General features: G+C 43.5%; 1 protein-coding gene across 1 annotated transcript in view; it reads left to right on the top strand.

Moving 5' to 3' along the window:
• ANKAR (ankyrin and armadillo repeat containing) overlaps positions 1-11,504 on the top strand; it is a 49,836-nt gene extending 38,332 nt beyond the window's left edge. Inside the window, 4 exon segments of the mRNA XM_025193101.1 lie at positions 580-689; positions 1,163-1,359; positions 10,649-10,695; positions 11,263-11,504. Of these exon segments, the coding sequence (XP_025048886.1) occupies positions 580-689; positions 1,163-1,359; positions 10,649-10,695; positions 11,263-11,504 (596 nt within the window).
• The last annotated feature ends 661 nt before the right edge of the window (positions 11,505-12,165 follow it).

Genomic DNA, 12,165 nt, shown 5'->3' with positions numbered 1-12,165 from the left:
GGGCGCCCACCGGTGGGGGGGCCCCCCCCCCCCCCCCAATTTCCCATGCCCCCTAGATGAGCCGTTCACAGCTCCACCATGGGTGGAGTCGCATGCTCTGATGGGCAGCGCCAGCCCCTGCCCCAACTCCATTCCCTCCCCCACCGCGGGGACCTCGATCTGCCTCTCCATGCCCCTTCCCCCTCCCCGCATGCCCCTTCTTCCCCACAAATTTACCAGCCAGGCACTGCTCTTTATGCTGCTGGGCTCCATTCCCGGCTGCAAGCATGCGCACAGCATTTATCAGTGACATTACTGGCTATGCCAGCCAAAAAAAGCCAATTGCCAATAATGTTATTTCACTTTTATCAGTGCCAATCTGATATGGACCAATATATCGGTGCACCTCTACTAAATATATAATTGCACTGAGAATGCAACAAACAGAAGACAAAAATTTGTGGTATAATGATTTTTTTTAAAGATATTTCTAAAAGAATATCAAAACATATCATTAAGATGATAGAAGAGATTTGAAATGAGGACAATGATAATATATTGAGCATTACCTCCTGTGTAACTCTTATATGTAATTTGTAGGAAAGTTATTGGCTAGCCTGGCTCATACAAGAGTAGGTGTTCCAGAAGCAATTACTTCATTAGGAACCATACAACATCTTTGTTATCATTTATACTCGGATAAAGAAGAGGTAAGTTGCAGTAAAGAAAAGAAATACATTTTCATGTTACAGTTTTCAGTCCATTTGCCTGTTGTTAATAAAATCTATATTTGCACAATTAGCAGATGAATGCTAACTATTTAAATGTTAATAGATGGTCATTATTGAAACTCATTAAACAAATGGCATATTAAATAAGATGACTCAGTGATAAGAAGTGAAATCCTGGCAAAACATTGGCTTCAGCAGGCTAGTTCTTCAGTCAAGTATTTTAGTGTGTGTTTACTTACTACTTGAGTCTAGACCACAAAAATTCCTACTAATTTTAGGATTCTAATTTTTGGGGTTTTGTCTCATAGGGGGAAGGCTATGGGTGTATGCTTATTTTATTTTGGTCAAATGGCTGCTTTATTTAATGCAAGGAGTGTATTTTTGAAATTGGAATGTTGGAATGATAATCAACCTTAAAGCATTGCCGGGGAAAATATTTCTGTTTCTTCTAGGTTCGTATAGCCTCAGCCACTGCTGTTGCATACTTAACGTTCAACCGAACTGCCTATCGCCATCTATTAGTAGAATGCAGGAATAAACCCAAACAGTTCACCCATCTAATGAATAACCTAAGTAGGGATGCAAAAATAAACCCTGACTTGGTAAAAGAATTCCAGAGACAAAGACAAGTCGGACTACCCTCTTTAAGGTACTGTATACTATACATTTATATAGAGCATTTTAGCAGGAGACGATCCTGCTTTGAAGGGACTTCAACACTAATTTTGTATTATACCATAGGCGACTGGTAGGGGGTGCACAGGGATGCACATGACCCCCCCGACAGGGTCAGTGCCCCCCCTGACAGCTGACACTGATGTTGTCAGTAGGGCTGTGGCCCCCCTGACAGGGCCGCCACTGCCTTTGGTGGCTTCTGCAGGTGCCCTCCCAAATTCAGGAGGCACCAGTCACTCATGTATTATACATGTGATTGTACATTCAGTTTATACTGGCAGACTTTATAGAACTAAAAATAAAGAAAATATATTTCATGAGTTCATAAGAAAGACTATTTATTTTCTCACATACAGCAAGCCCCTAAATAAGATACACACCTTGTTTTTAGAAGGCAGAATGTAGAGAAAAAGATTTGTTCAGTGTCATGGCTGACCCTGATAGAGCATGTCTTCCTGGGAACATATAGTGTCCAGGAAGTATGGCATCCCAGGAGACAATATGGGTAAGGCAGCTGGCACCAGGAAGTTCCTCACTTGAACTGTCACCCGAGCTTTCTGGATACTCCATGTTTCCAGGAGGATTTACTCTGTTACACAAGGCTATGCCCCATACCAGAGGCAGCTAAAATATGGTCCACAGGCCGGATGTGGCCCACCATGCACTTTCATTCAGCCTGCAGCACCCCCCAACAAATTGCACCCCACCCAGCTCCTTCCACCCATGACGGCAGAAGCAAGGCTCCCATGCATATGCACATCCCCCAACATACACTGTTGCACCTTGCTCCCACCCTCATGGATGGAAGGGCTCGTCCTGGCCAGCATGCAACTTCCAGGTGGGACTGCTGCTGCCACTACTGCAGCCACTGGGGACCTGCTCGATCTGGGCAGCAGGTAAGGAAGCAGCAGGGGCGGGAGTAGAGCTGCAGCTGGGCAGGAGCGCAGAACATGGGACTGGGGCTGGCAGCTTCGCAGAGCCAGTACCCAGGAGGGCAGTAGCAGTGCAGAGCTTGGCTGGGCAGGGGGTGGGGGTGGTGGTGTGTGGGGATGTACAGCACTGGCTGGAGCTGTGCGCAGCCAGGCACCAGTGTTTGCACCAGGCACAGTGCCCCAAGCACCCCCACCTACTACTGTGTCATGGGGGGAGTGTGGGGGATCCTCACACCCCACAAATGCCACACACCCACACCCTGCCCCCACAACACCCCAACATACCCTATACCCCCACGCACACAGCCACACACTCTCATAAACCCCCACAAACACACACCCACACCCCACCACAGCCTCACCTCAACCACACCTCCCCACACACAATATACAAGACTAAGAATTTATTGTTGAGCTGTTATGCAATCACCCCTATATACAGTATGCAAACAGAAATCACAGCAAAAATACTTTTTGTAATAAAATTAAAATACATTATAGTAGGTGTTTGACTTTTAATCTTATGATTTGGTTTTTTCTGGTTCTAAGATGGCAACCCGCCTCCCAAAAGGAGTATTTCTGGGGGGCAAAGGGAGGGACTTCCTGTGGCAAAGGTCAGAGGTTACGGGTGGGACTTCCAGTCCCAAGATGGTGACTAGGGGGTGGGCAACTGTTGAGGAGTGGAGCTACCCATGCAGAGCCTCAAAAGCTACCAAACCTTGTTAAATGGCCCTCCAGCCAAATTAATTTCCTGCTCTTTCCTCAGACCCTTGTAAGGGCAGTAGCAAGTCTGTTAGTTCTTTACTATAAGTAGTTCTTTATATAAGATCCTGTAAATAAAGTGTTGTTTCTAAACCACAAGTTTCATCAAGATATTACCAGCAGCTCACTTGCTGCTTCAGGGGCAAGCTACAGTAGTCAGCCAATAGATACAGCTGTGAGAGGGTTAAAACTTTATTCTGCCCCTTCATCTTGGTAAATGAGACAAGCAGCAGCCATCTTGGCAGCTGCATGGCATGTAGTGTCACCAGATGTGCACCATTTCTAGCAAAGCAAACAGTTTTCTCATCCAAATATATACAACCCAATTTTGGAGAACTGATTTTTGGGGGAAAGGTGTATGTTGTATGCAAGAAAATACTGTATTTTAACCTGTAAGCAGAATGGTATGTTATTTTGGAAAATACCAAAAAGTATAGGGAATATATGGATTAATATTCAGATCTATCACACCGTCCATTAAGAATCCTAAGAATTAACTTTTTTATAGTCAAGTCCTCGTGTGAATTAGTGCATACTATGATAACCTAACTAAATCTAGGTAAAAGCAGAGAGAGAAGTGTAAGGAAACAAATCAAGAGTAAGATTTCACATGTGAGTAAATACATTGTCTCTGGGCATTCCAAATATTGTTGTTCTGTTCCCCTTAAAACTAGACTTACATTCAGTGTGATCATTGATTCTTTATCCTTTAGAATGATTTCTCCCAGACCTAAGCAATGTGAATTTTCTGATGCTAAAATAATCAATATAATTTATAATTTCTCATTTCTTCTCATATTCTGACCAATGCTTTCAAGTTAGAAGAATATTTGAATAAAAGAATGCCGCATATAAGGTGATATCTCAATAGTAACCAGAAAGCAAAAATCATCCTGGAATCAGAAAACGTTATCCATTCATTGTTTAAGAACAGGTTATGATACAAATAGAAAATACATTGAATACAACTAGTACCAGTAAACTAATAGGAAACAACTTGCAGATGACTTCAACTTAGAATCTGATAGGGTTGTTTGGAAGATTTGATATGTAGAGAAATGGGTCATAACCCACCATACACAACACATCTTTTTATTTTACCTCTTCTTCCTTCTAAGTTGATGTAACAAAAAGTAAATACATTATTCTTGCTCAAAACCATGCTTTGTGGTAGTAGTAATGTTTTTGGCATGTCAGTAGTTTGAATGTACCGTACCTTTCAAGAATTCAAATATTAAAAAACAAAACAGTTAGAAACAGGAAATTTGGAGCTCAGATTAAATTTACAAATACTCATTTAGAATCATTTTAGGCAATGGTGTCAATATGACACATTCTGTAATAATACTTTTGCAGATTTGGGCAGTCTGGAAATTCAAAGTTAACCTAATATAAATTTGCCCCAAAAGAGATCAAAAGGTTTTGGGTTTTTGGCATATATAATATTGACAGATTTTTTAATTAGTGCTATACATGTATGTTGCTGATACTAATTGCAATGTTCTCCCTGTCAGTAACCTGCTCTTTTCATGTAAAGTTTCTTATGTAATGATATGGACTTAAAGACACTTTGACTAATTGCTACAAAAGGGGGTCAAAGACCTGTTCCTATAGGATTCTGTATGTCTTTAATACTGTGCAGGTTTTAAACTTTAACAAGAGTGTGGAGAATTGCTTTTAACAGGTTCTTTGTTAAATGAAGAATCTGTAACGTTATTTTAGGTATCACTGTAAATAGGTGACAAAGTGGCATCTGGTCTGAGTATAGCAAGGGAGAAATCAGATGAGTGCTCTGAGAACAGGCTTCCTCTTTGGTCCAAGTTGCAGATAGTTTGCATTAGTCCTTTTGCATGCATACAGTACTTCTTCCTCTATGCTGATTTAGCTGTGCTGCCATTGTAGATGGATGAGATACAGAGCTTAAATTAATCCTTTAATTTACTCTTATCTAGAACATGTGGAACTTTTCAGCATGTCGGCTTTCTTCTTATGAATTGGAAATGCTCAATTAACCTTATAAATTAGATGGGAATCCCTGTATATGTTATAGAAATACAGCTACCTGTGGCATTTAAACAGTACACAGAAATATTACAAGACAAAAATTGCAGATAGTTTATATAAATTTATTTACAAGGGAATTGTAGGTTGGCTGAATATATGTACCCTGCAATACCAGCAGTGCAAGCAGATAACTTAACGGTTCTTTGCCACCTTAAAAATCTGCGAATCATAGAAGGAGCAAAGCTGTAAGTGCTAGACTTGCAATTCAAATATAAAAAGTTGTCAACCTTGCATCTTTTTGCTGGTGGCCATTGCAAGAAACTCCAGCTGCTGCATTGGTGTAGCTGGAACCCAGCGAGTGAATGCCACATCTTGCACCCCATAGTCTTGCCTGCTGCTTAATCTGGAGCCTTCAGTTACTGTTGGAGACTAAAATCAGAGGCAGAGGAAAATATGGGAGGTGAGTGGTAATAGCATTCACCTTCTGGGTTCCGTATCAGTGTCAATACAGCTGGTCTGGCAGCCATGCCAACAAGCTGTCCCAACATCAGAGGTGGGTCATGTAACATGGGAGAAGCTCCACAGGGCCACATGACTTAGACACCCCTGCTTTAAATGATCCTTGACTCCAATATTCTTCAAAACCCCAAAGAATCTGTACCATAACATTTACTACAGAAGACTTAGATGCTCCTTGGAGGCAGCAGCAATGGCGGGGCAGGGGGAGGGGGAGGGCACACTGGGCCCGGCCTGGCCCCAAAACAGAGGGTATGGCGGGGTCCGATGGGCCCCGCAATGACAGCGTGGGGAGCAGGCTGGCGGAGTGGGAGGAAGGAGAAGCACCCCCCCCTCGCTCCACTGGGGGTAGCGGTGCAGGGAGGGAGGGAAATGGGGTCAAGGCCACTACGGCAAGGGGGGGGAGAAAAGAAGCAGCCCTGAACCTGAACAGCAAAGGAGGAATGGGGTCAGGCCCAAAGTGATGGGGGTGGGGGAACAGGGTCAGGCCCAGACTGGGGGGGCGGGGCCGGACGAGGGGAGCAGGGGCACAAGGCTGGATGCTGGGCTCTGTCCCTGCTAGCTGCTCAGGTCAGGGTGGAGGGAGAGGCCCTGGCCTCAAAGCAGCAAGGGTGGGGGGAGCAAGCCTGGCCCTGGGCCTCTGTCCTCACCCCCCTGGCAGGCAATAGAGTGGTTGGGCCAGCACTGCTGGCCCTGTCCCCCCAACCCTGCAGTGCTGGCTCCGTCTCCCCTGCTCCCTGCAGGCTGCAAAAACGGAGAGGATGGGGGGGCAAGGCCATCAGATGAAGGGTGGGGGGCAGCCTGACCCCATCCCTGGCCCTGACCCCAAAGTGGCAGGGGGAAGGAGGAGGATCAGGCCTGGCCTCGAAGGTTGGGGGGAGCAAGGCCGGACACAGGCTGCTGTCCCCGACTGCCCTGCCCCCCATTATTTTTGACAGGCAGTTGGCTACTAATAAAATAAATTCTAAATATCTATAAAGTTTGGCATTGACTTTTGACTTTTTTGTCATAGAAAAATCAGAGCTGACCCTACCCCCTTCACACAGCAGGATGTGTAGCACTGAGCCAGGCCCCTGCCTCTGCCCTTTCCGCTCACTCTCAACCCACAGCCTCCAACTCCAGTCCCCTCACTCGTGACCCATGGGGCCAGGTATCTGGGTGAGGGTTTGTGGGGGTGGCTTGGGGGTGTGGAGGTGGGCATATAGGGGGAGCTGCTCAGGAGGGGTGGGTCCCCTACCCCCTGCAGGGTGCAGCCCCCCTGCACAGCTCAAGGACTGCCCCCCCACAGGGCCACAGCCCCCCAACAGGGGCCACAAGCCTCCCCACAAGAGCTACTGCTCCCCCTGCAGGGCCCACGTGCCCCGTGCCCATCCCCCCGCTTGCTCCCCCAATCACTGCCCCACTTGGTCCCAGCCCCTGATCGCTGCCCCGCCCAGCCCCAGCAGCATCCCAGCCCTCAAACCCCTCCCCCCCAAATCAAAAACCTCGTACTTGCCAGCTGTACCAGTGGCCATGGGGACCACTGGGGCCTCATGGCAGAGCAACCCCACATGGTGCGAGGCAGCAGGGATCAGCCCCATCTAGCTGGCACCCTTACTGAAGCTGTTGTATCGCATGGGTGCTGTGCGGTTCTGCAGGGCACTGTGCACTGTTTGGGAGCTCAGCCACTGGGGCTGAGCAGCACCGGGCTCTGGGTGACAGCTGGAGCTGCCCTGAGCTCCGAGACAGCGTGCAGCACTGCTCGGCATCCTACTGAGCCACGCAGCACCCACACGATCTGACAGTGGCAGTGTGGATGCCAGGAGGCTGGTACCGCTCCCTGCAGCCTCATGCCATGCAAGGGGGCTCTGCTATGAGGCCTGAGAGCCACCGCTACAGCCAGTGAGTGCAGGGTTTTTCAGGGCGGGGTTTGAGTACCAGGATGCTGGGGCTGGGCAGGTCAACGATGGCGGGGCTGGGGGAGCGAGCAGGGGCTGGGGCCAGGTGGTGGTTCCCCCATCATCACTTCCCCCCTCCTCCAGGCCCACCCACCCCCTACTTACTCCACATGGAGCCCAGGTCCAGGTCCCTGCAGCTGGCATGCTGCTTGCTGCACAGGCAGGCAGAGTGCTTCAGCATCCATGCCTGGCCCCACTGTTTCGTGGCATGGTTTGGGTTTTTTTTGACCCCTGGATATCCAGGGGTCTAATTTTGCCCCCACGCTGCAAATTTGCAGCGCAGAGAACATTTTTTGTTTCCGCACGTGCGTCTTGCAGCGTCTCAAACAGGTTTGAGACGCTGCAAGATGCACGTGCATGCTCATCTGGATGCGCCCCATGAGTCTGCCAGGTAGGTTTAATTAAACCACCTTTAAGTAAAAGCATTATGAAAACCAGGTGCAGTTTTCAGTCCCAGAATTTAACAATCAGGTGAAAAGAGTGTTCAAACCACAAGAATAAGGAATCAAAAATATTGGCCAAGCCCTGATGCAGTTCATTCTAAACTCATTTAGCAGGCTCTCCACTAAAGGTTGCAGAAGAAACCACTTCAAAGAGGCATAGTGATTGACCCGTCTTTCTCTAAAATTCCTCTTGTATTAGGGGTTCATAAAAAGGCATTTGCTCTTCTTTCAACACTGTATGTGTATTTGTGTCAACTGGTATTTGTCTCTGCTGACGTCATTTCAGTATCTCTCCCTCATTTATCCAGTAACTAACAGTAAATAACTTTTAACAATGTTGTTTGTTTGCATTTTATACAGCACCTCCAATTTTTAAACAGACAAATAAGAATAAGGAGTCATAAAATGCAACATATTCATTTAAAGGACCAGAAAGAGTTGTTGAGATATAATTTCAAGCACTTGCTTTACTCTCTTATAAGACCTGCGAATTTCATAGATTTCATAGACATTAGGGCTGGAAGGGACCTTGGAAGATCATCGAGTCCAGCCCCCTGCCCGAAGGGCAGGAAGTCAGCTGGGGTCATAGGATCCCAGCAAGATAAGTATCCAATTTTCTCTTGAAGGTGTTCAATGTAGGTGTTTGAACCACCTCCGATGGCAGGCTATTCCAGACCTTGGGGGCTCAGACAGTAAAGACATTCTTCCTTATGTCCAGCCTGAAACAATCTTGCAGTAGTTTATAACCATTATGCTAGAGGATAATTATTTTTTGTTTAATCATGCAAAATCTAAATCAAGATAATATAAATATGTAAGCAATCTTTGTAGAATGTTCTTATAATGCACGGGGAATTTTTTTTGGCTTTTTCAATTCAAATTGTTGCAATTAGGGGCAGTAAAGGTCCTGAGTATACTGTTACCCTTCTAGTTTTAGTGCATAGGAATGAGCCATTGAGGTGAAAAGCCAGAGATAGGCATCTGCAGCCCTTTGGCAGGCTCCCTCATCTTCAACATGGAAAAGGTTGTGGAGGGAGTAGGGTGGCTGGATGACATGCAGTTGCGGGCAACTCCTAGTACAACTGCCTCCAGAAAATTATGGGAATTGTAGTGAGGTGATAGAGTATGTCTCCCATTTCTCTTCAGCTGTTTATTTGGAGCAATATTTGCCATTTAATTTTAGAGAGCCCAGTTCATCAACTTTTGTGCACAAAACTTCCACTGATGCACTACTTTGAATGTAGTATCCTCTGTGAATTCATTCTGATGCTTTAACCTACTCTAACCTCTCCTTCAGAATTGCAATACTTCTGCAATGCAGAAGTGACCATTATGTCATCTAATTCACAAATGAAGTACCTGTAACAAGAATTTATTAACCAAATTCTAGATTGAGCTATTCATCTCCTGATGTCACACGTCTTGGTACCAACTGTAGCCAAAAGTATTGGTGTGGAGAATGATGCAGGTAAGCATGTCCCACGTGATAAAAACATGAGATTCTGAAGCATGTACATATTTTAATGGATATCTATTTTGAGATCTTAGCTTGAGAGCTTGCTGGCCTAACTCTGCTCTCCATAATGTCAATAGGAGTGTTATGAATCTTTGCATGTGGCTACAGAATGTGCTTGCAGATAGTGTAAAAAGTGTAACCTAAGTACAGGTTGGTCTTGTTACTTGTGAGGAAATAGAACAAGTTATCTTCTCATTTGGCAATAAAACATTGTTATATTTTGTTTATAAATATATGGCATCTTCAGTCGTATGCATTTGTTCACTTCATCTTTGTTTCATTAAAGTCTTGTATAATCTGGGATGAATGAAGAAAAGGAGAAAAGGAATAAATATAATATTAAAAAAATCGAAGGAGAAATCTTGAATTCAATTTAATTTTGTTTTCTAAATTCTAATTATATTGTTGTGTTAATATTTTTTTTTTCAGTTAGGGTTAATAATAAAAATTGACAGCCACTCTTTGGAATCCTTAGGACTTTGACTATTGATTATTTATGGTATTAACTAGATAATTTAGCTAAGTTGATTAATTTTAATGCAATATTGCTGCTAACAATTTGATGATAGTATTTCTTGGTTCTTAATATAATCTACTATTAATAGTAACATAGCATTAATAATATATTCTTTTTAGTAAAAATAAAAGCTATAAAAAGAATAAATGAGTCATTTCTTTCAGTAAAAAGCATGAGCTAAAACCATTGACAATCTGGGTGCGTATTAATAGGTACCTGAGAAACCTGTTTCCTCTTTAAAGAACCTTTCCCTCTTAGAACACGCATGTTTTTCTTGATTTTTTACAACAGAAAATTGATAGCTTTTGAAGCATCACAAACAATAATTTAGTCTCACAATAGTCCTATGACATGGTTGCATGGATTTTTATTATAAGAAATAGAAGTACTAAATTACTAAATAAACCAGTAGCATTTGTGAAATAACATATATACACAAAAGCATTAACTTCAAAGTGACTCATGGTTTTTTGCAGGATTAGAAAGATGTTATCAATGCTGGTTAGAACTCAGCTTGAATGTTATGCATTCATAAGAAATGCTGGATAAATAAAAAGGGTAAAAATCTTCATGTTAATAGTGCAAGGGAAGAGTTAATTACTTTTTAAAACACTTAAAATTGTCTTTTATTTCCAGTTTGGGGATAAATGGAGGACCACCTGCAGTTCCACCCCGTACTAAAGGTATCTTAAGTATCTGGCTTGTTTTGAAGTTCACAAATAAGTTAATAGGCTGTATATCAGTGGTTCCCAACCTTTTTTTTTCTGCAACCCCTGCTGGAAGCAGAGTGCAGTGGCGGGGGAGCTCCCAGCATGGGGCGTGGCTCGTCTTTTGTGTGCAGCGTCGCTGGCATTGCCCCTGCATCCCTCATTTGGGTCACGACCCGGGGTTGGGAACCGCTGCTGTAGATGCATACCACAAATAGGGATCTATACAATGTTAATGATGTTTTGAGAATTACTTTTCTTATAGTCATCATATTAAGATTTGTATTCATCTCTATAGTAAGGCTACATGTAATAAACACATTTCCTGTTTTGGAAAACATAGATAACTGTAATTAGATTTTCTTAATTTAGCTTTATTGTGAGTATAAATGTAAATGCTTATAAATGTTTGTGTTTATTACAGGCATAATTACTTAACTTTTGTTTAGCTTGCTAGTCCATGTTATTCAGGGACTCAAATGCAATTTTCTGCCTATGATAAAAATGAATAAATAATAAAGATATATTTTTTTTATTTTGCAGAGAGATCACAAAGCAGAACCAGAAGATTTAAAGCTAGATTTCAACCAAAGGACTCCCTTCTTTTAATGCCTGTCTCTGCTCACTTAATGGGGAAACTCAAAACTACAGAGAAGCCCCGTATCCGGACCACTGGACTCCAGCCATTTCTACATGTAACTTCAGCAGACATCATAAATGTGTCAAGACCAAGAATTTTTAATGTCAGTAATCTCCGACCTAATTCACTAGGAAAGAAAGCTTAAGTTCAGTGCCAACAATGAAGAAGAAAAGTATTTGTATGTATACAGTGTCCTATAGGATTTTGAAATATGACAGTTAACTTTGGAAAACCTCACTCTTCACAAAGCTGTTGTATGCGTAATGGAGAGGGCCTGGCTGTGAATAATTTTAAATACTACTACAGCATGAAAAAAATAAATGCATTGAAAATATATATAAAGATGATTTGTGAAAGGCTGCCTATAAGTGAGAAATGTGTTGTGTAAAATATTTTATCAGGTGAAATTAAGCTACATCTAATTGTATCTCATCACCAAGTGGTACAGAAGGCAGGGTGGGGTGTTACCTTAAAGACTAACTTGTTCAGAAAGGCATAAGATTTCATAGACTACAGCTACTAGCATAGGCTTTAACCAGGAGTGTTCATGTATTAGGGTAGGGAAACACATGCTAAGAACCCTTTGAGCAGCTCAGAGATAATCCTCTTCCATTGAAAATTATCTCTAACTAGTTTTAGGCAGTTCATGTTGCAGTCATGTGTGAATGCACCCCAGGCCCAAAACCAGTTGGGAGCAGTCCTCCAGCATCCCAGGAGGCATTGCTCCCAGCTACTCTATCTTGCCCCACAGTGCCAGTCAGGGAGCTTCTAAAGGTAAGAATCCCTTCTCTACTCCCATTCTGGGC

This window comes from Alligator sinensis, unplaced genomic scaffold (assembly GCF_000455745.1).
Source record: "Alligator sinensis unplaced genomic scaffold, ASM45574v1 scaffold555_1, whole genome shotgun sequence".
NCBI lineage: Eukaryota > Metazoa > Chordata > Crocodylia > Alligatoridae > Alligator > Alligator sinensis.
Note: the sequence above shows the minus strand (reverse complement) of the source record. Positions and strands in the feature narration are given on the sequence as shown.